The 27,943-nt window shown below is 34.8% G+C and overlaps 1 protein-coding gene across 5 annotated transcripts in view; it reads left to right on the top strand.

Moving 5' to 3' along the window:
* Window positions 1-27,943, top strand: part of LOC102686071 (RALY RNA binding protein like) — a 162,035-nt gene that overhangs the window by 60,559 nt on the left and 73,533 nt on the right. For 3 of the 5 annotated variants that reach the window (XM_015354922.2, XM_015354924.2, XM_015354923.2), the window contains exon 2: window positions 13,782-14,055. The exons of 1 other annotated variant lie outside the window; for it this stretch is intronic. In XM_015354922.2, coding sequence (XP_015210408.1) covers window positions 13,800-14,055 — 256 coding nt within the window. In that variant the 5' untranslated portion in view covers window positions 13,782-13,799. Of the gene's footprint in view, window positions 1-13,781; window positions 14,056-27,943 lie in introns of those variants that run through there. One more of the 5 variants, XM_069190938.1, reaches the window with a different exon arrangement.

Below are 27,943 nucleotides of genomic sequence, written 5' to 3'. Positions count from 1 at the left end.
TGCAATTTAGCTTTTAATGCTAAATTATTAGCCAAATGACAAAAGAAAACAAAGCAGAACGATATGAATACCTCTTTGTTAAATTATATATTTGGATGTAACTGCTATCAGAGTAACAAATATTGAAGATTCTTTATTATTATTTTTGTGCATTTTGACCATCAGCAATCTAATAAAAAAAAAATTAACAAAATGTTCTACTTATTAAATACAGAAACTAAGGTGTAATTTTCCTCTGAGCAGGAAACCCACTGATTTGCTGATACAGACTTACAATATGTATAGTACTGTGAAAGAAAGATCTTAGCTGGGTCAATAATGAAAGAAAACAATAATAATGTAATAATAACAATAATGTAATTATTAATAAAAATAACAACAATCATAAAGGTGGAAGAGAAGAATATATCTTCGACTTGATTAAAATTGAACTGTGTGGTTTAATTTAACAGATAAGATCCTGTCTTGGCTCATAAAATCATTATATGCACTGATTCATTTCTCCATTTCTTTTCTACATATTTGCAGATCTAATGTGATGCTTTTGACAGTTTTCAGATTGGGTGAAAGCACCCGATCATCACCTGCCATTTAGGTTACATCGGTTTAGGATTGATGCCTGTAGGACTAACCTGACAAATCTGTTTCTTTTATTGTCCATCATGTTTTTTCAAGTAGAGTCTCAGTGGACTTAAACATAGAACCTAGATGTTGTAGGTTATACCAGTCCTCAATTTAATATTTTCAAAGGATTTTTCAACTGATATCCTCATCAGTATATGATTTAAGTTAAATTTCAAGGTCTTTGAGACAGCAGTCTAAGGTATGTCTTAACATTTACAGGAGGTAGCCTGAGCACCTCAAATGGTCTCGAAGGGTGCATACATGCTCAGAAATGTGATTTTCCTTTTTTGCTTTCTTTCATCTTCGTAACAAAGCCTTCTAAGCAGCAGCATGCCCACTGAAACTATGTTGTACTAATATGTGTCTTACTATTCTTGAAGAAATGTTAACATCTGAACTTGAAGGAAGGTCATTCACAAGATCTCTATTGGATCTTCAACTAAGACATAGTCAAAAAGTAAGAAGAAGAAAGTACAGAAGAGTAGAGATTGAGATGTGGAATTTAGATGTTAATTATTTGTTAATCTGTCTATGCCCTTGCTACAGAGACCGATCCACGAGATGTAAGGTGCAGCGAGTGCCTGCATGTTTGCTCCTAATGTGCCGCACAGGTGCTGAATAGTTGATTTTGGTCCACAAATGTGGATTAAACGATAACTAAAATTTTTGTGCAAATAGGAGAAATAACAAATTTGACTTGGCAAGATCATTGAAAATAGAGAAACTGCAAAACCAGGGTTTATACCAGATGTGAAGGGTAATGGTCCTGTGGAATATGATCCCTGTGCAACAGAAAAGGAGACAAATAACAAAATAGTCCTTGAAGACTTATTGAGCCTGCTCTGGAACTTGTCATGGACAAAGAAAGAAAAAAAGAAGTCAATATAGAGAATGCACCTTCTTCTTGGATCTGTCTTGCGAACAATATGTGCAGCAATATGTGCTTAAAAGAGACAAATAAACACTGACACCTGTCAGCAGTTACCTTGAAAGAGAGTGAACTGGCATTCCTTACACTGAGCATTGTTGGCATGAGTCAAGCATTGCAAGTGGGGGATAGTGGTGTGAGGACCGAGCAATTGACAGGTTAGATAATATGGGTCAGAGTCAACCTAATTCATGAGTATAAATTACAGACGTCTCTTCAGAAATGTATACGATATTATGAAAATTCAAAGGTTAAAATAAGCAGACAGATAAGAAAATTAAGTGAAAAGGCAACAATACTTCTGAAAACAATTATTTAATTGAACATTGGAAAACAGTTCCTCTTATTTTGTTGTATAACACCTTGTGCAGTTATCAGGTTTATAAATGAAGTACAAACATACAAATTTATTCGAATTTATGGTTATATACTGTATGTTTTTGCATTATTTACTTTAATATTTCATTATTATATTGCTACTGTATATAGACCTAATTGTTTTTTTAAAAAAGTAGGAAATAGTTTGAGAAGAAATATTTAAGGCCCTCAACATTTAAAGTACGTGATTGGTTGTAATGGCTGCTATTTTTTCCAGCTTGAATACTTCGGCATTCGCTAATATTGCTTTATGTCTCCTTATATTACCAAAACATGTCCAGGGAGATATAAAAAAAGAAAAAAAAAGTCAAATGTTAGAATCACCAGTATATAAGATGTGTTTTATTTGACCTCGGTGGTTTATGTTAAGGGCATGGTGGCACAGTGGTGGGCATTACTGCCTCTCACCACTGGGGCCCTGGGTTTGATCCATGACCTGGGGTGCTATCTATTATACACTGTATGTTTCCTGTGTCTGTGTGGGTTTTTCTATGGATACTGCAGTTTCCTCTCACTACCCAAAGACATGCTGCTAGCTCAATTAGCCTCTGGGAAAATTGGCCCTGGTGTGAGTGTGTGTGCCCTGCGATGAACTGGTGTCCGGTCCAGAATGTATCTCGTCTTGCATGCTGGGATAGGCCGTGGCTCCCCCATGCCCTGAATTTCATGAAACGATTAAAAAATGAATAGATGGGTGATTTATGTAAAAGACTGAACATGTACATTACTGTAAATATTAGTTTTGTCTGTTTCATTAATAATTCAAAAGTTCATTTCAAATGCATATAAATCTTCATGCATGTTTGTTTTTGAATTGGTGTAGCTGCCTTAAACATTGTGACAGTAATGCTGTGTGATTGAGACATAGCATTATCTCTGAGTGGTGATATTGCATCTGTCTCAGATGTTTTTCTCCTGTCTGACACGTAGCTAAAAATTTTAGACTTTAATCTACATTAATTGAAAACTTCATCCTTACTGACAGTCATATCTTTCAAACCTGATATGCTGTATTTGCAAAACAATGTGTTGTTGACAGCTGTGTTAAAGTTTTGATTTAATATTATGAAAGCTAAGGTGTTTCATAACAGAATTTACTACAGGATTTTTTGCATAACTTACAATTTGAAAAATAAATTCGAAATTTACAATTTTAATTCACTACATGCACACCCAATACTGTATATACTGTATAGCAAGCCTTTAACACAGATTAGTGAATTAGTGATGTACAAAAACAGGAGGGAATGACACTGTGTCAAACACTCCCCCTATAAACCTTTTTAGTACTGTATAGACCAAATGGTTTAGTACTTGATGTGATCATTTAAAGAGTTGTCAGAAATGAAAGGAGTTGTTAAACCTACTGTAGCATCTGGCCCCAGGCTCAGGCTATATTCTTAATACTGATTTTTTTAGTGCTGGCTTCTTACTTAAAACTCTGATTTATTTACGATTAAAATGAATAAATTATTTTCATTTTAATTTATAAGTTCAGTACACTTAAAAAAGAGCTCATTTTGAATACACTGAGGAGTGTGAGTTTCAGGAGAACTGTCACATGCTATCAGGTGTTTGTTTTGTCCTTTAATTTGTTTTGGGCCTCAGGTTTTTTATTTTATATAGATATAAGCCAATGCAGGAATTTATTTTATCCTATCATTTTTCAATAGAGTCTTTCTGGAAGTATTCTTCCTTTTCCATCTGTCTGCCACAGTTGTGTAAGAGGCATGTATACTGTTTTTGTATTTACAGTACTTGTGCAGATTACACCTGACAGAAGAGGATCAGCACAATGTATACAGTTACAACAAATTCATGGACATTAGGTACTCATTAGATAAATAAAATCACTTAGTTTAGATATAAAAATGAAGAAAATATTGGGATGTAGTTTTGAAAGGATTCAATCTTGATGAACATTTCTCCATTCTGCTTAAAGCAAAGGCCTATACATTTATTATATGTAAGAATTTTACAAGATACTATGGGGAAGCAACAGAGATTATGTTCCTTTTTAAAGATGCTGCATGAAAAGGACCCCTAAAGATCTACTTATCCTGTTAGACCCTTAGGAAAGATCAGCAGGAGTCAGATCAGAGGAGTTCACTGTAGATGGGAAATTTGATTACCCTCACTATGCTTTCTTCCTTAATGTGTGCTGTTTAAAAGAAGGATGAGGTTATTCTGTTCTTCTTGTATTACTGCACATAGCACTCAAATGCCCATTGGAAGTATCCTACTTCAAAGCTTTCATTTTGGAATGGTAAGAGAACTACATGGAATGTTCCATTTTGGCTTCCAAAACTATATTAAAAATTGCTCTTAAGCACATAAGAGTGCCTACAGATCACAAAAGGCTATTTGTCCCAGAATAGCTCAATTACGTTTAGTAGCTAATTTACCTGATGATTTCATCCAGCTGCTTCTTGAAAGAAGCCAGGGTATCAGCTTCAAAAACATGACTAGGCAGCTTGTTCCAGATTCCCAGTGTAAAAAAAAAAACTGCCTCCTTCTTGTGTTTAAATCCACTTCCCTGTAGTTATATTTTGGGTCCTCAGGTTCATGTTTCACTGTTTCATAAATTTGGCTCAGGAAATGCTACTGGTTAAAAACCAGAACCACAAGGTATTTTGGTTATATATATATATCTTTCCTAGGGTTGTCTTTTTGCTTAACCAGAATTCCAAGTTATTCTGTATGTGTACTGTCTAAATTATGTCAATTGTCTTGTTTGTGTATGGTACAGTATATGTAGAATGTATTTCCAGCAACAAATACACCAGAGTATTTCCTTGTACATGTACTGTACCTGGTGAATCAAGGTGATTCTGATTCTGAAAACATCCACTTGTCAATTTTGCCTTTGAGGATTTTGAATACTTTAATGGGGTCTCCTTGTAGTCTTCTCTGTTTAGGACTAAAAAGATTTAGTACTTAAAAGAGTAATGGAATATATAGAGCTGTCCTATATTGACTGCTGACAGGGGCTTCTTTAAACCTGGTTTTGAAGCTTATGATATCTCAGGATTTAAGAAAAGGGATTAGAAAAAGATAAGAGATGTTTCTTAGAATTAATTCCTTTCGTTAGGGTGGGAGTTAAGAGCAGCAGTCTTTAATGAATTATAGGTAGGGGTATTAACTAGCTCACAGCATGATATAATTAACTTTGACTAATAACATGAATATATTTATGTATCTTAGAATGAACAAGTCTAACATCTCTGGTGAAAATGATCACTGGTCATTGTCCATAATTAGCCACACATCATAATAATGTCATACTGACGACTTCTAATAAGGGCAAAACAACTCTCTGCTGACTTTAATAGGTGCAAAAAAGTAGAATGAGAAATTGTCAGCTCAATATATAGTAGGTTTCTGATTAGATGAAAAACTAATTAAAAGTTATAATCCATTAAAACACCTGCTCTTAACTCCCACCTTAAGCAGGGAGGATGGTAAATCTGAGTGTTACGGACAGGGTCTGTAGTCCGTGTCGGGTTTTGTAGTAGACCTTGTGTGATGCGATAAAAGCTGGAGGGAGCAGGAGGCGCGGCATGGGAAAACACACAGGGGTTTACTGGTGCACAAAATAATAGTGACGGTCCGTGAGACAGTGAGCGAGGGAGACAAAGAACGGAGTCCAAATCCAAGCAGGTCCGAAGGAGGGTCAGGGCACAGTCCAAGAGTCCATTAACCATAGATCCATCCCGAGACGTGACAAGGTTAAAATCCCTGGGAAGGGGGAAAACACTAACACAAAACCGACATGGAGATCCTGGGATAACGAGGTGAGGTCCTCCAGACCCCTGGCTCAGAACATAGGAGGTGTCGGGGATGAGGCCTATGCCCTCAGGAGACGGATGTAGGGTATCCTGGTGCTAGGTGGGCCTCATGACTTCCGTACCCTAATGTTGAGCCCAGAGCCCAAACACGATCACAGGGAACTATTGACAGGAGTAAAATGGCGCCGCCCTCTAGGGGAGGGATGTCAACCATAACACTGAGTTATTTCATGTCTCTTTGTCTCAATGACAAGATTTTCAACAAATAAAGTTTCTTTGTATGTTGTTGTTATTATGGATCACTTTTATTTGATGCTATTGTGGATTATTAAGGGCGAAAAGTTATCTGTGTATATTTCGTTCTTTTCCATATATTATTGAAATGTTAGCAGTCACTTTACTGTAGAGTTTTTGTAAAAAAAGCTAATTGTTGTTTTTATAGTACAGTATACTGTAGTTGACTGTGATATTTAGTAGAAATAATGTATCTCACTTGTCTATATGTTATTTTGTTTCATTGAGCCTAGGTCTTTAACACCTCTTATTTAACTGTAAAATAGCATAAATGCATATTTTGCATTTGGATGGGTTACTTACTATGGTATAGTAGGCAGTCTTACCTCTTACCTTACATTCTGTTGCACAAATAATCAACATTATTCATTATTAGTTATAGTACATAATATGCTTGAAACTATTTTCTAAAAATCTCAACTAAATGATTCACATACTTTACAGTTATACAGTATATTAATCTACTGTAGCAGCACCTAATGTAACAGTATAAATCTTCAATCAAATAATGAAGCACACAATTTGTTTTTGACTTAGCAAACTCTTTGAAGAAGACCAGTTTATGTAAAACTACATAACATTTGCATTGAGATTAAAAAAAAATATTTTTTTGACTCACAGGTTAAAAATAATTAAATAGAAGAATTATAACAAACATTTACAAATGGGGGTTAATTGGGAAAAAAATACTCATTTACCATAAAAACCATTATAGCAGGACAATCTGAATGATGTAACTTGTTCAAAGCTATTGTATAACAACAGTAACACATCCATAGCCTTCCAGTTGCAAACTTAGGACCCTTGTAATTTAGATTTAAAATGTATCTACACAACAGACTTCATCGTTTTTGTATTAGATTTGAAATTTCAGTATGCATAGTATTCAGCTAAAAGCAGTCTGATCAAATCTCAAATCAAATAACAGGATTTAATCCCAGTTATAAAATATGTATACAAAGCATGCATTCTACATTATTTCAGTTTTATTTCCATAACAAAACTCAAAGTTGCATTTCTAAGGGATTGTTTTGAATAACGTTCAATAGTTTTGTTTTTCCTCTTTGGGCAATCTGAACTCTGGTGTCATTTTTATGCAGTACTCGCTGTACATTGACTGAACTTCATGCCTCAGGCCTTCTTGAAATGTTAAGGGATTGTTTCGTATACTAAACTTTGAAAATCATTATCCTTACAGAATGCAATGAGAACACAATGTATCTTTTAATCATTGTTAGGAATAAATATATTTTAATTAATATAATTACCTTAAAATACCAAAATGATTAAATTCCATATAGGAATCTACACACAAAGTGTGGCACCCAACACCTTGAAGCAGGGCAAGGAATTTTTCGATGAATTGCAGCCAATAATAACACTGGGGCAGTCAGACTTAACCCTGGGATTCAAGCTGTTGACCTTTATGTCTCGGTGCTTATAATGTTGATCCTTGTCTATTCAGGTGTGTACTGGTAATGGAGAGCTTAACAGCTGGGTTCTGGCCATACGTCCTGTACAGGACACTAGGGGTTGAAGCATGTGGGTTGAGTCCACAAGCTTAGCTTTTGCTTAGAAAATCAATTATGGTCAGACAAACAACTGTGTTTCTGAGACAGGGTCTCGAACCAGTTAACCTTCACTGGCTTATATAAAGAAACTCGATTTTGGCCAGAAAGTTACCTGGTACTTGGTAATGATTGATTCACAAGTGAGCTCTTAAAGTTATGGACCTTAGGCTTTATTGGTTTAGAAGAACCACAGACAGGATTTCTATTCTCAGTTCTGGTTTTGGCTCTGAGACAAGGCTAAGCAAGCAGGCTATATCAGTAAAACAGTGATGGCACAAACACGCAATAAAGTCAGCAGGGGTGTCAACTAGAAGCAGTTTTCCTGTGCGTATCAAGGAGTGTGATTGTCAGCAAGGGAGTTTTTTGTGGGACATGTCATGACATAAAGTACTATGCAATGACCTAGCTTGCTTCCTTTAGCAGTATTATTATGAAAACTAAACCTGATTTAAAAAAGAGTGATAGTTTATCATGTTGGTACTTTATAAGCTTCATAAAATTGATAAACATATCTATAAAATATCAGTAGCAGGACCCAGGCTTGAACTTGTAATCATAAAGCTCAATTTGTACTTAGCCAGCCTTATGTTTTTTTTCTTAGTTTTTCATTGGTTATACATTTAGTGGACAAAGTCAGTAATCATGAGTTTATGGGATTTCAACCAGTTTGTGCCAAACTGGTTGTACAGTATGAGGGAGTACTGGGGGCTGGAGTAGTATAGTGCTTTTCAAAATAATCTTTTACTAATAGTCCACATATTGTAGGATCTGGGAATCTATATCCTGTGAAATTAATATATCTTAATTTTTCCTGACTTAATTTTTTTGTTTCTGTAATACTGATAATAGTGATTTCAAATTAACTGTTTTTATTCCATTTCCTGTTTATTATCCTCACAGAATAATTTGTCTGTATAAGTTACTTTTTCTATGCTCCTATGTATTTTGAACCTAAAGTTTGAAAATGTAGAAAAGATACTAGATAAAAACAGAGGCATTCTGATGAGAGGCCAATTCCTGTGTAGTGGTGGTAATTGCATTGGCTACAAGTTTGGATTTAATGCTGATAAAGCACTGAACAGCAGCAGCCAACAAATTATGCAAGACTGCAAGAAAGGTCTGAGCTTTTGTATTACACAAGAAGATGAATATAAATGACTGTTAGCTTCCAAAAGGAAAGACAATTGAATCTTGTCACAAGAAATGTGTGTTTCTGTCTTTACAGACAGCCAAGTCTTTTTAGGCAATTAAAGGATCTGATGCAACGTGGATAATATCTGGGAGCTGGTCTTTATTGTGAGTGACTTGAGCTGAGTGAAAGATGGTTCTATTTGCTTCTTTGTTAATTGGATTATTGCCCAGTGTACTACAATAACCAAAGAGTTTAGTTCAGACACAGGCATTATATATATATATTTAAAAAAAAAACAATTTTATAGTGAAATGAGCTGTACTTAGGTGAAAAGAACTCCTGCAGAGAAAGGCTAGTTCAGTGGGGAATTGAATGTCTGCTCCAGTATTATTATTTCAGCAGTTTCATACTTGTCATTCTAAAAATAAAAAGGTCATGTTATTGTAGGTAGAAAGGCTATTCATGCAGCTGCCAAGTACCGCAGAAGATATTTCTTATTTATGTGTCATGAGGTGGAATCATTGAAATTCACTAGTTGTCTACGATTTAAATAGTCATAATACTAAATAGTGACACAAATGTCAGCTAATTAAGAGTTTTGTTTTTTAAAATGAATTCTCAAAGTGCTACAATACAAACCTCAAAGAACGAATTGTTGGTGTGAATGTGAAAGTATATTGAAATACTCATTTTAAATAGTTCAAGGTCAGTCCAGTGGAAGAGATACATATTATACACAAAATCAAATCAAGACATCACACAACAAATATATTATTATTGATTCCAAATACAATTTTTATTTTAAGCTTGTCTAATAAATCTCTTATAGTGGAAGTAACATTACAATTTTAAAAGTCAGCAGGACCAGAATCAGATGGTGTTAGGACAAATATGTTAAATATGTTTGGGAATATCATTGAACCTGATATAAAAGAGCTGTTTGTGGAATTTTTCATGCCACTTGGTCTCCACTAAAAGTGAAGTGAATAAGTTGAAGTCACTGTCTTTGTTTCTCTCAGATATGAACTATGCATTATTGCAGCAATTCCTAAAAACCAGCTGTGACACATTTTAATTTATCCACTTTAAGGACTGAAATACATACAGTAAGAGTGCAAATAATTAGAAAACAGAGCAAATATGTGATGCTAGTAAGCCTAGTCACAATAGCTACATGTCCAAGAAATTAGAACATAAAATGTAGATTCTATACTGTACATTTATTATTAGGTAAAGATCACAGAGAAAATGTGATTCTTAGGAAAATAAGAAAGTAACAGTAAAATGTACTGTAGGTAAGCAGATAAAAATGGAAAAGTAAAATTATTACAGATATATCATCTTATAAAATTGTAGGTCTTGCTTATCTTGTTGTACAAGAGATGCTTGTACAAATTAACAGCATCGATACAGAACATATGATTTAGTGTACTGTATGTAAATGTTCAGAAGGCTTTTGATAAGGTTCTTCATTAAAGATTAATTCTCAAATTGCAGGCAGTAGGCTTTCAAGGTAATGCATGTACTTGGATTAAGAACAGGTTAATGGGCAGGACACAGAAGATGGAGATAAGGGGCATAAGCTCAAATTGGGGTGATGTAATTAGTGGAGTGCTGCAGAGACCACTCTATTAGGATCACCGAGCTTCCTAATTTATATCAATGATCTAGATACTGGTATAGAGGATTAGCAAACAAATTCAAAAGAAATTAAACCAAATTTATGCATGGTCCAACACTTAGCAGACAATGTTAAATTTAGATAATTGCATGGCGCTGCATGTACGTATCAAAAACATAAAATGGGAAACATTAAGCTTGAAGATGCTATACTGAAAATATACTATTTATATTACACTATGTAGATACTATTTGTGAAAAAAGCTAAATTTAACTAAATATATAATTTAGTTTCTCCAGTACATGTATTGGATGTTATATATGTACAGTGATATGGTAACTACAACCGTAACTGTAAAATGATTTTAATAATGCTTTGTAGTGCAGTAAAATAGATGTATATAAGTGATAATATACTGTATAGTAAGTAACAATTGCCAGACTGAATGGTGTAAACTCACATACATGAGAGCTAATTAAGAAGCATGGGATTTGGTCTCTGCTTTCTTTGTCAAGCTTCTGTTGGAGTGACATATTAGTTAACAGAAATTTTTTTTTAACTTGATGAATTCACTGTGTCCTTATACTACAGTATATGTAGTCTCTAGTGTGTCAGTAGTGTTTATGTTTTTTCCTTTATCAAAATATAATAAATTGTTTATTATAAAGAGTAAACATTTGATATGAAATGAAAGGTCTCAGAAGTCATTTAACTGAAATCATTTATAACTTTGCGCTGGAAAAAATCTCAGACTTTGCAGATGATAAAAATAGTACATAATATTAACATTTCTGAATGTAACTTTCTAAGGTATTCAAAGCATGTAACTGTCAATTCTGGACTGACATTAGCAAAACTGCTTACACAGTTCTCCTTTTGGAATTTTATGCACTTTAAATTAGCAATTAAAAATATTTGTCTTACTTCTTTTAACACATCAGTAGTCTCTCATTATTCTGTACTGAAACCTAATGCAGTTTTAGTGTTGTAAAACCTATTTTTTGTCATCACAGGGTTTTTAAAATATTATTTAGATCATCCTGTCAACTCCCACATACGTATGAAGTTCTGGTCTTTTGATTTTTGCTGTATGTTGTAAAACTACAATGCAATATAATACAATATATAAGTTTTGCTGCAAAGACAATCTTTCTTTTTTATGTGAAATACTTTAAAGATTATCCACAAGTTATACAATGTTTCTTTCCAGCACACGGTTGTTCCCAAATCTTGATGTCATGCACTTTATACTGTATATATATTTATTTCATTTTTTTCAGATCTTATAGTGAGGGTTAGCAGAATACAAAAGGTATATATTCAATAACGAAGAGTTACAAACCAAGAGAAACATACATTTAATATACCATTCATTTATACCGTTTCGCAAATTAACTTTGATTCCAACTTCTACAGATACTCAAAGGCAAGTACATCACTCATAGGAATTAAATTGATATCAACTGGGTTGAGGTAACAATTGAATTATTGAGCTGTAATGCAGAATGTTGAATACTCATCCAATCTCTGTGGATTCACAAAGAACACAAAGGAACAGCAGCAGGTTGTCCAATGTCCATTCAGCGTCCTCTGGCCCGGTGCCAGGCAGTGCTGGTCCGGCGTGAGGTGTGGGAGAAGGAGGGAGAGATTCTTGCTGCGGCGTGCTGGCAGTGGGCTCTCTGAAGACGAGCTAGTTAGTCCTGCCTTAACCAGCAAAGATTGTGCACATGGAAAGTGACTGTGGGTCCAAGCAAGTAACACTCTTTAGACGGGAAGAAGACCGGTTCATACCCGGCGAGCGTTCGCTTGAGTTACCAGCGCTTCACGAGGCTTGCTGCTGGGCTAACCTTGGGCAGATCCTTTGGTTACGCGTGGGCGACCTCTGGTCTCTACTCTTAGAACAAAGTAAAGTCCTGGCACTCGGACACACTGGCTGTCACGTGATTGTCCGAGATGAGTCTGAGAATGTCCTGGAGGAGCCCCTTCTGGGCCCTGTGCTGCCTCTTTTATCTGGAGGAACTACAGTCATTCATTGGTTGAAAGTTCCGCAGGCATTCGAGACCCACGTGGGGTTACCCTGCCCTACCAGTTCCTGATTTGCTGATCGAGGTGGAGGATGAGTAACCATGCTCTCTGACATTAGGGTTGTAAACAACCTGGGATGTGACTCTCCCAAGGAATCTCCCAGACAGTAAGGCGCCAGAGACCATTTATTAGGGTGGCTGGAGAATCTCAGCCTTGGAAGTTCTTCCTTATCAGGAAACTCTATCAGATAGAAAAACACCTTTAATCTGAATCAAATCGAACGGCCTCTCTGTGTCCAGCACCACTGAGATGAGGGAGAGAGGGACTGGCAAGGAAGCAGCAAACTTAATTCCTGTATTATTAATAAGCCATGCCGCTACAGTGGGTAACTCAGGAAACCATTATGTGTAATATTGAATATTGGACAATCTTGCAAAGTTGAAAAGTTGCAACTTATAAAAGCTGTTGGTTAACTATCATCTGTTGAAGATTAAAGGTGTTTTTAGTGGTATCTGTATGTATTCAAACAGAATATACTTGCCTAGGGGGGACATAGTGTCAGCCTAAATATAGTACAATGCTATTGTACATTGCTTCTACTACTAATATGTTTTATGTTTTATGTGCAAAGAAAATGAAATGCTTGTTTTAAGATATGAATTAAGCATGGGATTAAATACTGTAACAACAGATTTTAATGTACAGTATATTGTGGATGCTGTGGGCACAGTATTTATGTCTGAAAGGATGCTTGTAGAGGTCTTCTAATAACAGTTTGCACCCAATAACCTGCATTTACCATCTCACAACTAAATAGATAGCTGTGTTGGTTGGAACCATTATTATAAATGGCACACAGTATTGGGTCAAGGTAAGGTTGATAAAAACTACTACTGTGGAAGTCCACGGTGAAAGATGAATTAAGCCTATATTATTCACCCACAAATAACAAACAAAAGGCTATCTGTTGTAGTAGATGCTATACACAAATTGTTCTAGAATCTATAAAAGCTTATGAATTTGTTCTGTTAAATCCATTTTTATGCAATAATATTTAATATCATGTAAAAACAACTGTCTTTTCATTCTGACTAGAACTACATCTTTCATGTTTGTCTCATCTTGAAATAAAAAAATGAAGTGTAAAATCTTCATGTAAATTCATATAAATTGATCTAACTTCACCTCATTTTGCAAGTTGTCCACACATGCCCAGTTACCTAAAACTAGCAAATAGTTTTATAAGAAATTCTTGAAAAACGAATCTCCAATTAACACTGTATATATTGTATAATTGTATATCTCAGTTTCACCTCAACCTCTAGGTGTTTTCAAAAACAGCTAAGCATGATTAACAAACCCACATTTGTATTTTAGTTATAATCTCTAGAAGCTACTGCCTTTTTTCTGTTTTTCCCAGGAAAGTGTCTGAAACAGAATGACTGGAAAGAGTCAGACCAGTAATGTGACCAACAAGAATGACCCTAGGTCCATCAACTCCAGGGTGTTCATTGGAAATCTCAACACTGCAATTGTCAAAAAAGCAGACATTGAAGTTATCTTCGCCAAGTACGGAAAAATAGTAGGCTGCTCCGTTCACAAAGGATACGCTTTTGTTCAGTACATGAGCGAGAGAAATGCTCGCGCTGCCGTGGCAGGAGAAAATGCAAGGATCATTGCCGGTCAGCCACTTGGTAAGTAAGTAGGCTTCTGTGTCTTTTCGGAAATTCTGTGCCTGAGAACAATCAACAATCTTAATTTAGTCTTGGTTTTAATCTTTCACCGCGCTCTGAAGGGAAATGTGAGTCCTGATTTTCATTATGATGTTTTCTTGTACATTTTGCATTTCCAAGGTAAATGATGTATCTGCATTTGTTTGAGAGGGACAGAATGAATGATTTATTTAAGCTCTGATATTATGTAACAAATAAATCAGTATCAAAAACTTGATCACGACAAATGGAATATAATACCAGATTGTTTTCAAATTAATTTCTATATATAAAGATACATCTAAGTATCTACAATTGCTGGCTGTAAAATGACTTAATTAAATCATTTGCACACTCAAAGTATTATATTCATAATATGTGTAAGTTCAGGCTTAGTCTGAGAAATCCTTTGTCTTATATTCATACAATGAGAAAAAAAAATGTTTTTGAGATAAACTCACTATCGGTAACCAAGAAATACACATATTAATACATTATTTGTTAGAAGTGTTTGCACAGATCATACTTGAAACCTTAAGTTATGTTGCTGACCATGAGACTAGAGTCATACAGTTTGATCTTCACATTTAAAAAAATAAATCTTTGGATGCAAATAGAACAAATCTTATATTCTATTCACATCTGAATGTTTTTAATTAGATGAGTGTAATTTCATTTTTAAATGTCTCCTTTTTCAACAATTGAACAAAAGTCATTATATTTGTTGATAACCTTCTAGATTCAAAATTAGTTTAGTGCTGATTTAATACTTCTTAAGCAATGTAATGGCTATAGTGTAGGGATTAAAATGTTACCTCATTAATGTACTGAAAATGCACTATTAACATTATATTTTCCATTAAAAGATATTATTAAATGTTTACAAAATATAATATATTGGTTTTAAAAACTTTGTCTCAAGAAAGATTAGAAAGATTGTGTATTCATTACTTTGAATACAAAGTATAAATTGCGTAAATGTATGAACGTTTTGTTTATATCCATTTATTATAGAAGGTTATATGTTTTTTTACTAGTATCTGTACCAAATCTTAAATAAAGATGTGAACACTGAACAACAGATAAAATTAATTCACATCACAGAGTTTGAAACAAAAATGTAGGTTAATGTTAAAATCCTTATATACTGTAGAATTATAAAACCATTACAAAAATATTGAATACATATTATACAGTATCTAAAACGTTATATATTAGTTGATAACAAAGTTTGGGAGCCTCCATTTTATAATTTTCAAACAGTATTTAAAGTAAAGACTGGTTTTGCATACGGTTCCTAATATTTGATTCTACACTTCAAAGTTTACTATTTTAAATGATTTCTCAGTGTTGTTGCTTTTGAACTTCTAGGAAAAGAATACAGAATGGGGAGGCTTGGCAATTTTTGAACTGGCTAATACAAGGAAGCCAGATATCAGAGGTTTTTCTGCTGAATTATAAACACCATATAGAGATTTAGATGGTTTTAATAGAATTCGAGCATCTCTAGAGATAGAATCAGGAATTTGTCTGTTATGGTCTGATAACCATGGGTCACCCTTTGGAGTCAATGTGATCATCTGGACACCTCCAGGGTCTTAAGGATGTGCAGTATTAATGTACAAACATATTTCATACCCCTAAAGATTAGAAAAGCAAATCTGCATTTTTTTAGAACAAAAGATATGTGTTTTACAACTATCTGGCAGTGCTATAAATGATATTACCTTCTCCAGTGCAGAAGTGTTCCAGGGAAGGGGAATAAAAAGTATGTTTATCGAAACCAAAAGACCTCATTGTATGTGCCTCATTAAAGCAGAATTGAACTGACTTTCTTTCTCATTATCAGAATGGGGTGTTTGGGCTGAAAGGTACTGGCAAGTTATTTAAAGATAGTGTTCAGTTTAGACATTTGATGAAACATAAAATCAGTTTGTTTGGATACGTGCGAATAGAGTTGTAGACAATAAGAGACTTATATTTCTATCATTTTTTATCATATCATTTTTCTTGCATGATAATACTGCTTGTGAAATTAGATCAATAAGAATAAAACGTCTGTACTTTTAGCTTTTTTAATCTTAGTTTCTCACCAACATTTAATTCCTTGGTATTCCTGTATCTTGTAAGTTTTCTACCGACCCAAAGCTAGTTTTTCTGTTGGAAAGGGACATGGGTGTGTTAATGGTAAACGGTGACTATCAGGATAGCTGAGTGACTGAATGAGTCACAGCTGCTTTTAATGAGTAATTAGTACTCGAGGGGAGAGACATTCCGTATGAGAAAAGGAGATGGTGTGATTGGCTCTGTGTGTGATTGGTCTTGCCTCTGGGCTATTATGAGGCTTATAAGAGCAGCTGGGAGAAAAAGACAGATCTAGGTCTAGACTTTGGCAGGATAGGGAATAGTGTATGAGAGCTGCACTATAAGGTGCTTATATAGTATGGAGTGAGCTAGCCTATGGGCCTGTGAGACAGGAAGTGTAAAATGATAGAGAAAATATAAGCATACAGATTCTGGCCAGGTGGCTGTTGGGTGGTTCATTTGCCAAGGTCAATTGGGTTTTAGTGTGCATTTTAGGATCACGGTGGGTTAGGGGAACTAGGACTGATAGGAGGTGTTATTTCCTGGTGGAGTTAAGCATCACTGGGGAGAGAACACTGCTATGCTAACCTTATTGATGAGAGCTAGAAGTCCACCTAAAACAGGTAGAATTATGATGGTTTTAACATCAGTGAAAAGATGACAACATGTCTAGGAGTGTGATTAGTATGAAATTCAACTGGCAGCTACTGTCAGGAATGCGTTTTTTTTAAAAGAATGTTGTTCCTGGCCAAACAGGATCAGCCAGTAGAAAAGTTATGGGGGAAAGTATTGGTTGCTATGCAAGATATATTGCAAATCATCAAAATGATAAAGTACTTGGTGATAAATGAGATGAATGAGTTGTGCTGAAGGTGAAGGTGAAGATGGAGAACTAGCCTTGAGACAAGTTCATTGCTCTGGTGTTTCTTTGTGGGGAAAGGTAGAATATGGACTGGAAACTAGGTGGGAAGGATTAAGCTGAGTTAAATGCACTGATATCTCTGTGTAAAAGTGACAATTTAATAAATATTGCAATATAATATGATATAATTGACTGGAATCCTCCTGTTCCTGTTGACTCGAACCTGTTGAGTGTCAGGTTGAATAGAGTGTCAGGCTATAGTGACTTTGAGTGATGTGCAACTGAAAGCAGGGGACTATGCAGTCTTCTCTGATAGAGGACCACTGTTAGATTTAGCATCCCAGAGGGGATCTGAAAGAGAAGGACAAATCACTCAGATGGGAAAAAAAATCGGTGCTTTGCCAGTGTCTTTTGGCACCAAGTGTGACAATATAAACACAATAACCTGTAAGTATGTAAAATAATATTGCAGTTCACTGGGAATTGCAAAATAGAAGTGCCTAATAACACAATTCCTCTGCACAAAAATGAATTGTTTGTTTAATAAAAATACATTTTAGGAGGCATATCCAGTAAGAAAACTCAGAAATCCAACTTATGTCCAAAGAATAAATAAAAGCATTTTCTTCTGGAATCACTCATGCTTTCATTTCTCAGATTTAAATAATAGTAGGTGCTGGTAGTTTTTTTTGGCTTACCTACAAAACACTTGAAGACATATAATAGACAACGTTTCCTTTCTTAAAGTAAACCAAACAAATTTCAAAGCCCACATCTGTTCCTTGAAGGTTATGTCAGCTAAATAAAAGTTTCATGATTTTGCCAGTCATCCTTCAATATACAGTATGTATGAATACAGATTGCATCTGGATTTCATTTGAAGATTGATGCTTCACATTAGAAAGGTTTAATAGGACTAAAAAAGAGCTTATCAAAAAAGGTTCAACTACAAGTATATACTGGATTTTTAAATAACAATTAGGAAAACAAATGCAGTATGCTTAAACCTTTATATCCAGGTGTTTTAACTTCATGATTTCACCTATTCAGAATTATTAGTGACCACATTTCTGCATTTATGAATAACGTTTGTTCATTCTCACACTGCACTATAGAAAAGTATACATGGACATTCACTTGAGAGTCTTCCTTTCATTGATCTGTTTAATCCAATCTGCAGCTTTTCTAAAGAGTTTGCTGAACTTATTTACAAAATATATATACACATTTATTGAGGTACCTAAAAATATTTTTTCTTTGCAACTGTTCCTGGTAACACAGCTACAAAATTACAAATATGCACAAATTATAAATTATACATTATCATTTTACTTTTAATAATCTGCACACCATTCCATAGTGAATCAAGCAAATGCGAGTATTCTTTTTGCTTTTAATCAGTTTTGTCTAAATGTACAGTATGTAGTCATGTATCTCTGCACCTCTGTACCTGGCTTCTGTTATGTCCTAATTGCTGATTCTGTGGAATGTCCTATTATCCAAAGGGCCAATCAAATGAAACAATTTTTCACCTGTAGAATTTAATTTCCATGGTAGCTAATCAGCCCATTAAACCAGGTGTGTCCAATTTAACTCCACCAGGAAGAGAGTTCCACCACGCTTCAGATGGCAACATCACATTTATATAGATTATATCAGCGTAAAGTCAGAATTGTGTCATATTTTGTTTATTTTACATTTTGGTTGACTGTGATACACTAAAATGACTTTGTTGCATATGCACTAAATGACCTCATTTGTGAGAGAGTTGATTATGCATAGGTGATGAGGTTATTTAACCTGTTGAATGTCAAGGCTGGTGTGAATCAAGAATTAACAACAAAGAAATGAACCAATATGCTCCACTTAGCAATAGAACAAAACCTTTGTTTGGTATGGTGAAGATACCAGAAATGGAGTCAAGTACTCTTTCATGATATATCAATGTTTTGTGCAGACCAGCCCAATGGATATCGGTGAATATGCCACAGATGTGTAGAACAACATGCTAATAGTTGTGTACAGCAATTGATCAGAAGATCCAAGTGCTTTTGTCTGACCAGGAGTGTCTACTCTACAGAATTCCGTATGTAGTGATTGATGGCAACCTGAGTGTACTATAACGGTCTTCTTGTGAGTTGATCATGTTAGTTATGCTGTGGATGCCTTACTCTCCAGATGTGAATCCCATCGAACATTTGTAACACCAAGAATGGGATGGCTTCTGTAACTCGGTGCAAATAATTTGCTACAAATGTACAGCTTGTATTACTTTTAGTGATGGCCAAAAATAATAGTGTAACGCAACGGGGGTTCAGGTGGGCGCCCTTGCCACATTAGGTCGGCCCCCCACCGTCGGGGGCTCGAACCCGGGACTCCTGCGTCACTCAACAGGGACCCAGCCCGGTGAGCCAAAGAGAGATCTCTCTACAGCCCAGGGGCTGTGGTCCTGCTATTACAGGGAAGGGCGGCAACGTCACCGCTCTGGTAAGCCGGCTCTTACACAGTACCTGTCGGCCATATGCGTTACAATAGTATACTGTGCCTTTCTATTAGACATTCTTTTGATCAACGCTGTTGATGACAAATGATTAATTTGCATGATGAATTTCATATATCATGTCTTTGCAATAGATTGTCTGCTACAAAAAAACATTATCATGTTTTGCAGTTATGAGTAATACATTTATTGTTTTGATAAGTGATGTTCACTATAATCTATTTAAAATGCTCCCAACCTAAATCCAAGGGTGATCATTCATCTTAATCTGAAAATATATAAATGTTTGTGGAACAAATGTATGAAATATTTCTGTGATAATGCACAGATCTATTAGTTAGCTAGCTGATGCACACAGATCTGCTTGGTATTCTGGATTGGTTTTCTGAGATCCTCCCTGTGTGTTCCATGTCTCCTGCAAGAATTGGATTAACAAACTATGTGCGTACCTTAGTACTGGATTATTCAGAGGGAATTTGAAATTCTTTATTGAACACATTCAACCTGTTTTCTGTACTTTACCTACAATGTAAATAAGCAGAAAGGAGAAGGCCAACAGAAGGTGTTAGCTTCCTCTTTAAATTATATCGGATTTTTTTAAAGCAATGTACAGTATCACTAAACTACTTTAACCCCACTACTTTATGCCCTTTATAGTGGGGAACCAGCCTGGTTGATTCCTTTCTGGGCTCTTGCCCTGATAAATGCCAGCTTTTCAAGGTTCACTCCCAAAGCCAGGCTTGTTCAGAGGGGATAACTTTAGCTGTCTCCATGCCATCCTGCTACTGTTCTGTTATACCAAAGGGACCACACTCTTCCACAGCAGAGGGCCTCTAGGATAGCTCGTCTGTATAAAGGAGCTTAACACTATCTCCATGGTTGATAGTGAAAGGGTATTCTTGCTGTGCCTCAGTCTGCATGGTCCATGGTCATCTGCCCCTCTAGATCTTTGACATTCAGTTCAGCTACCCATTCAAGTTATGCCCTAAGGTGCTTTACAGCCCTCACAATTGCTAACAGCTTTCTTTGAGTGGAATGGTAATTTTTTAGCTTACTGAAATGAGTAGGTTTTTAATGATCGAAAATATGAAAAATAAATAAAATTATTCTGGTTGAGCATATTATTATTTCAAATAAGGGATTAACTGTGTAATTGAAAATTCAAATTGAACAAAACATCTGCACTCAAAATCTTTCTTTTCACAAAGGCTTTTATTTAATTAATGTCTGTGTTTTCTCCATTTTCCTAATAAACATGTACAATATCTTCTCTGCACCTCTAACCTCTCATGTTCCTTACATGCTTATTTTGTAATTTGCTATCCTTATAACTTCTTTTACATTTATGTAAACGGCTTTGAGATGCTACTTTTAAAGGTGCTTTGTTAAATTAAGTTTATTATTGTTATAAAAACAGAAGATTGAAAAACTCTCCAGGACAACATTTTATACCCTTTGATGGAGGGTAAAATGTTGGAAAGGGTACATAATTTCAATGGATTCCACACAGTTACAATAAGAGTTTTATATTCAAAGAGTTTCAGTTTCTCCTTTTGAGGTTGGATATACATTTTGTCCTTTAAAAAATGTTTCCTTAGACTTCTATTTAAATATAACACACTGAATAAAGTCTGATTTCAGCCAGTGAAAGATCTGCATTTTCTAAAGTACAAAAAACTTAATTCTTAAGTGACAACAGCTTTTCAACTAATATAAATATTTAGTGCCTCACTGCTGGCAGGTGCAATTTTGATAAGACTTAGAAAACAAGTGTGTAAAGCAGGTTGCTATGTGGCTTCAGGTGAAATGATGGTTACAGATAATTAGTTTAGACACCAAGGTCTGTAGCATGATTTCTCAAAAGCACTCAAGAGCACTCTAAGCACATCTTGTACAATATGAACCTACAGCAGTACAGATAAAGATAACTCTCCTCTAATGGAAGAGCTGTCGGATTTAAGAATTGAAAATGATGGGTGTTATACAAATGTAAGATAGTGTTATTATTTTATTTAGGGAAAAATCACAATGGAATGTTTTTTTCTGAAGTTGTGGAATTGCTCAAGAATATTCATGAGTAGTAACATTTACTGTTTAATATTTATGTTACTTTCCCTTTAGTATACATTTTTTTAATTTTAGTTTCAAATTTCCTTATATAATTTAGATACCTGTAGTCATTTGCTTCAAAAGCATGTATTAGCAAAAAAACAAAACAAATTTCCCTCTGCTTGGAAGAGTAATTAATATGTATTAATCAGTCTTTTAATATTAAGCAACAAAGTGACAGAATACATGAATGTCATGAGATATTAAAATAAGAAATAAATAATTAATTAAAGCTACCTGCTTATAAACAGTATGCATTAAGTACACATTCAATGTTGTATAATCCTGTTTACATTTAAAAGTACTGCAAAATCAGGACATAAATGAACATTTCTAAGAATCTGAGGTTCTCTGAAAATATTCTCCTATACTTTAATTTGCTAAAATTGTTTTTCAAGAAATTCTGAAAATGTTAAGTTAGAAAAATATTCTTAAAATATTCTTTACTATGTAATCAAAAGCAGAAAGCCGCATATTCCTGGTTAGAGTCACAACAAAAGCGCATATTTCAGAAACACAGGGCACAAGATGGACCTGATTCCTGGACCAGTCACAGGGAACACACACTCATACAAGCACAGGTTCAATTCAGAAAGTTCATTTACCCTAACTAGCATGTGTCTGGAAGGTTGAAGCAAACTGGAGACCCCAGAGAAATCCAAGCAAATATGATGCAGATGTGCTCCAGGCTCAAATCAAACCCCAGACTCAAAACCTGCAGTGCAGCAGTGTAAACCACCAGGCCATTCTGGTGTTTATCCTTTCCTTACTTTTAAAGTAGGTCAGGGATATTACTTTTTGTAAAGTGGTTCTAAAGTTAAGTAGCTTATAGTTTAAAAAACAAGTTTGGACATTGCTGATAGCTTTCAAATGATCTTTGTTTGCTAAAGGTTCCCAATGGGAAATGTCACACTTTATTAGACGTTTTGATCATGAGGCTTCATTAAAGTGAGATTTACGGCAAAATAAAAGCTTTTTTTTAACTTAAGGTGCTATAATGTGATCATAGAAGTGGTTAAAGCCTGAAGCACACAGAGTAATGAAAACTTTGATTTGAAAGACATGTGCAGAAGCATTTGTTGTCCCTAATGATCACTGAAGGCTTTACTCAGCCCCTGAATCACAATGTAGAGTAATCCTCAGGATGCCCATTAGTGTGGCATGTAGAAGAGCAGCAAAAAGTAGAGCACATAATGATACACAATCTGAATTATTTGTCTTTCTTGCAAAGTATGAAATAATATTGTGGTTATATGTGTGTACTGTGATATTTTTTTTTATTCTTACAGCCTTTTGTGGCCTTATTGTGACATGGTTTATGGTTAATGATCATGGTTGAGGGTTAAAACAGAACTTCACAAACAAGACAAATATCTATGACTGTGTGTATGCTGGTCTACAGTGTACGTTTCTATTCCCATCTCTAAAATCAAGTACCCATTTATTTTTTTCAACCCCAACTTCAACCCGTTTAAAAAACTGATAAATGTAGAAATGAACTCTTGAGATCTTAGATAATTAAAATTAAAAATAATTTTAGTTTCAGCTAGTCTAGAATTACTCACTGGAAAAAGGAGACTCAAAACATTAATTCCCTGTTTCCATGGAATATATTATTTTTACAGTTTAGACATGACTTTAATAAGAATTTTTAGGAAATGAGACACATTAGCCAAAACTTTACAAATACTTGGAATTCCTTTAATCCCTCTTGTATTGTTTTTATTTAATTTGTGGTTATATATCACAGTACAGAGTGATTCATAAAGAAACCAGAGACTATGGCTTGTTCATGGGATTGTTTGGGTAGCAAAACATTATTTAAATGCAAATCATTATTATAACTAGAGGAATTACAAATTATTCATAGTGGATATTATAATTTCTTAATTTTTTTATCTACAATTATACTTACTGTACATAACTCACTTCACAGATAATCATGCCCATCAAACAATCTATCGATGCTCGCAATTTATATTCTTTATTTGAGTCTCCAAGACTGTCATGTGTGCCAAGGGAAAAGGTAGGGAAATAGACCCTGTGTGGAGTCAGAGAGAGAGAAAAACAACTGAATTCCTAAGGCGAACGTAATCCAAATCGTCAGGCTAGAGCGAGGTGGAAGATCAGGAGCAAAGGGTCAGAAATCCAGAGAGTCACAAGAAAAACGAGAGGTCGGACTAAGTCGCGAACTGGACAGGTACTTCTGGCTGAGGAAACCTCAATAGTGAGCGAAGACAAGTTCCAGATTGGGAGTTTAAATAAACGAATTGAGTTGCTATGACGAAGTTAATTAGTGGGTGATCGGGTGCTCGCGGGAATGCGACGGTGTCTGCGTGCCTGTGTGCGGTTTGTGACATAGACCATGCTTAGGGATTATAGACTAGTCAATGCGTGCAGACACATTGACCACAATATCATATTTTGAGTATGAGAGCCTTAAAATACTCCCAGTCTTTTATATATCATTTGCAGTTCAAACGTTTCTAGGAGGGGGAGTGGACACAACTTTTCATCCTTTGCCAGTTTTCTGCTGTGGACACTCTGTACTGCAGGCATTTAGACTTGTCTTCTGAAACACTTCTTTACATGTTACTGTTTTGTTCCAAAAAGTTTTCCACTTAGACTTTAAGGGTTAAAACGCAACAGTGTCTGCTTAGTATGAGTAATACTGATTAGGAGGACTCCAAAAAGTATTTCTTTTATTTTGGTACAGAAGGAGCTCCGATAGCATTACTATTAAGTAATTCTGACAAGTGCCACTTTGTCCAGCTCTGTTAATGTGTTGCTTACTTTATCTTAGTTTAGTGAATTTAAAATAATTTGAGCTCACCATCCTGTTATATGTAAACTAGCATGTCACATTTCCCATTAAAAGTATGAGTCCCTTTTATTTGTGTTTCAACTTGTAGCACAGTTTTGTAATTGCAGTTTTACCTTCCTGAACCACTGGTAGAATAATAGGCAACATTCATTAGATTGAGTTTGTTTTTGCCTGTCATTACCTTCATGTTTTATTGCATGTAGCAAGTGACCACTGCTAGTGATCTATTGGGAAACATTTCCCTGGTTGCTTACCATATTAAATAGTGACTAAATTTAATGTAATGTGCATTTTGATATATCCACGTAATTACAAATATGTTTTCTTACTTAACAGTATTTTCACATTATATACATTATAACATTTCCAATTTGGAAGCCAAAGCATGTCACACAATGTGACCTTGTGACTTCTAGGACAGACACAATCCATCTAATTATACAGACATTTATGAAAATCCACACTCTCAATAAAGACAAGAGACAACAACAGATTCCCTATCTGCACACATGACAGCATAACCGAATTGTAATAATGACTGTTTTGTTTTTTTTCCTCTTTTTGCTCAACCGCTGAACAGATGGTCGCATCAAGGTCCGCATCCCTGATGTGGTGTGAGCCTATCAGAAACAGGAAAACCAATTGTCTATATCGCCTTTGGAATGACTGGGACTTGTTCTTTGAAAATTGTCCTTGAGAATGCAGATATTTGGAAAATGATAAAATCATGTTAAGTTTCTTGGTGATCCTTGTAAGAAAGCATATTTAAAATTAGAAATATTAACTTTATATTGTACGTACTCCAATCACTTAATCAGTCAGCCATGGGGATGATATTGTCAACACTCTAGTTCACACTGCTACCAGGATGATGTAGTTGTCATTGCGGTTGGTCCTCAACAAGGAGCCACTCTTATAACTCTGCAACACTGTAGTTTATATCATCTTGCTAGGTTTTCATGATGCAGTATGTAAATGCCTGACAGCACAAATACAGAAAGGCTTTTAGTTAAGATTAACATCCGTACCGATACTTGTGTCAAACATGTTGGTATATATTTTTTTCTGCTTGAAGTTGATGAAATATAACTAAATAGAAACTTTTTCTTCATTGCTTCTTTTTTTTTCAGAAAATGTTGATTGTTTCTGATATCTAAATTATTCAAATTAACTTTTAAATCAATTAAAAATCAATGTAACAACTTTTTAATAAAAACCTTAAAAAATAAATGTCTTCTATCAACATACTGTAAAATAGTCATATATGAATAAAGTATATAACTGTATAAGAAAGCATAAAATATTGAATTAATATTAAGATAATATTGTACAGAAGTTAAATGTACTATATAATCGTTTCTAAAAACAAATACATGGTATTTTTTGCACATGTACACAAAAAATATATCTAGTTATCACATTTTTCAAAATTAAAATGCCTAAATTTAAATCTAATGTTTCTAGCGAAAGTATTCAAACTTACTGTACATGTACCGTGTGTGGCATTTACTTGGTGGGACACCAATTCGAGTGCTTTAATCAAACTCTTTTATGGGTGAAAGAACTTATGTGTCAGCAAAGTCCACAATCTGTTGTATCCCATGCATGTAATATAACTCATATACATATAAGAGATAAAACTAAAGAAATATTTTTTCACATATTTCTGCTGTTGGTTCTTAACACATTATTCAATAGCCAATCATTATCTACCAGAAACATACCCGTTGGAGTTCTGATATTATACACAGCGAACTAGGCATTTATACTTAAAATGCTCATATAAACAGCATGGTTTGTACTGATAATGGGCTTGACAGAAACATGGTTTCTCTTGATGCTGCAGAAATTACATTAATACTGTGAATCCAAGATTGCTGTAGGCTTTGTATTTCAACTACTTATAACTACTCATAAAAGATGATGGGTATGGTAGACTAGTAGGTGGTCTGTAGTTGGAGGCATGCAGAATTTATGCTTTACAATAAAACCTCAAAGCAGGGACTCTGTGGCTAAGAAACACTAAATGTATCATGCCTTGCAAGCTAGGAACAGTAAATGTATAACATCTTTAATCTAAAACTATAGGACACTTCTTAACTGCAATGTGCATTATTGTAGACCCAAATAAGGAAACAAACAATGAGGAAAATTTGATAAATGAAACCTCTTCCACTGCCTCTCAAGCCTTGCAATCTTTGGGAGAATAAAAAGGTAAAACTTTTACTAAAAGTGCCAATATTGTTCTGTTACTTTGCTATACATTCTACTCATTCCAGCTCATTCTATTGCTGTATAGTACATAGATTTTGGTATCTGAAGTGTCTTTGAAGGACTCCTGAAATTAAGCCATGATAGATTATCTTGTGTCAGTGTTGAACATGCCCAGGGCAGTGAAACAACATATCTTACAGTGCAAGAATGAACTTTAAATGTGTCTTGAAGAAGTGAAAAGCAACAAAATATAAAAACATAAAAGTGCCAAATGATACACAAGAAAAGGTTTGAGCGTTTGTAGTAGGAATGCCACTTGGGGGATTTCTTTTTGCAGTGATTTATTTTACAAAAGTTGCATTAAGCTTTAAAATATTAACTGTTTTTTGTAAGCTTTAATAGTTATATATATATATCTTAAAAACAAAGTTAAGATTTCACAAAAAAGAAAACAAAAACAAAAACATGGTAGCAAGTCATTTTAAACTCACATCAATGAAAGGCAAGGAAGTCTACTTCTTCTTCAAACCCTAACCCTAACCCTAGCTCGGGCACTTCTAGAACATATATTTTAGATTTTTTAACTTTATTGACCAACAGGCGCATGGCCCTGCATGAACTCCGAAATTGGGCCACGTTTCTTTCTCAACGATACTATAAGAAAACACTTTTCCTGTATTTCAAATGCATCCGAAAGCACAGCAAATGCATCTGAAAATATCTAGGTGTTGCTCAATCCCTTACTCTAGCTGTAGCTCGGGCTCTTCTCCAGCACGTACAGTACTGTTTGTAAAACTTTCCATAAAAACAAAACTGTTTAGAAACTTCTCCAAATGACTCAAAACTAGTCAGATATATTTAATAATATTTGTGTTTAAAAACTGTTACATTTTGTTAAATGTCAAGGTTCCAGAATTTCAGTATTCATATCAGGCCCATTTTGCTTAACAAATGACAGCATTCATTTTCGGTGGTAACTTTAAACACATTGAAGTTATGGATCATGTGTCACTATGTTCAGAAGGAATCATGCCATAGCATTCATAACAAAAATAATGCAAGTGAAAACGTTTTAAACCTGATTGCTCTAGCAGTGACATAGCAATCAATCATTATTTTTACTAACATGATGAATGACATTTGTTCTCCCTGTAATCTCACATTGCAGTAATAGTGTTAATGAAAAAAATTCAGTGGAATCCTTGTGATTTAGGAGCTGCAATGTACTATTGTACAAATTCCTTCATTCACGGTCCTCTGCAATGTCTGTTTTTTG

Source organism: Lepisosteus oculatus, chromosome 6 (assembly GCF_040954835.1).
Source record: "Lepisosteus oculatus isolate fLepOcu1 chromosome 6, fLepOcu1.hap2, whole genome shotgun sequence".
NCBI classification, from domain to species: domain Eukaryota; kingdom Metazoa; phylum Chordata; class Actinopteri; order Semionotiformes; family Lepisosteidae; genus Lepisosteus; species Lepisosteus oculatus.
Note: the sequence above shows the minus strand (reverse complement) of the source record. Positions and strands in the feature narration are given on the sequence as shown.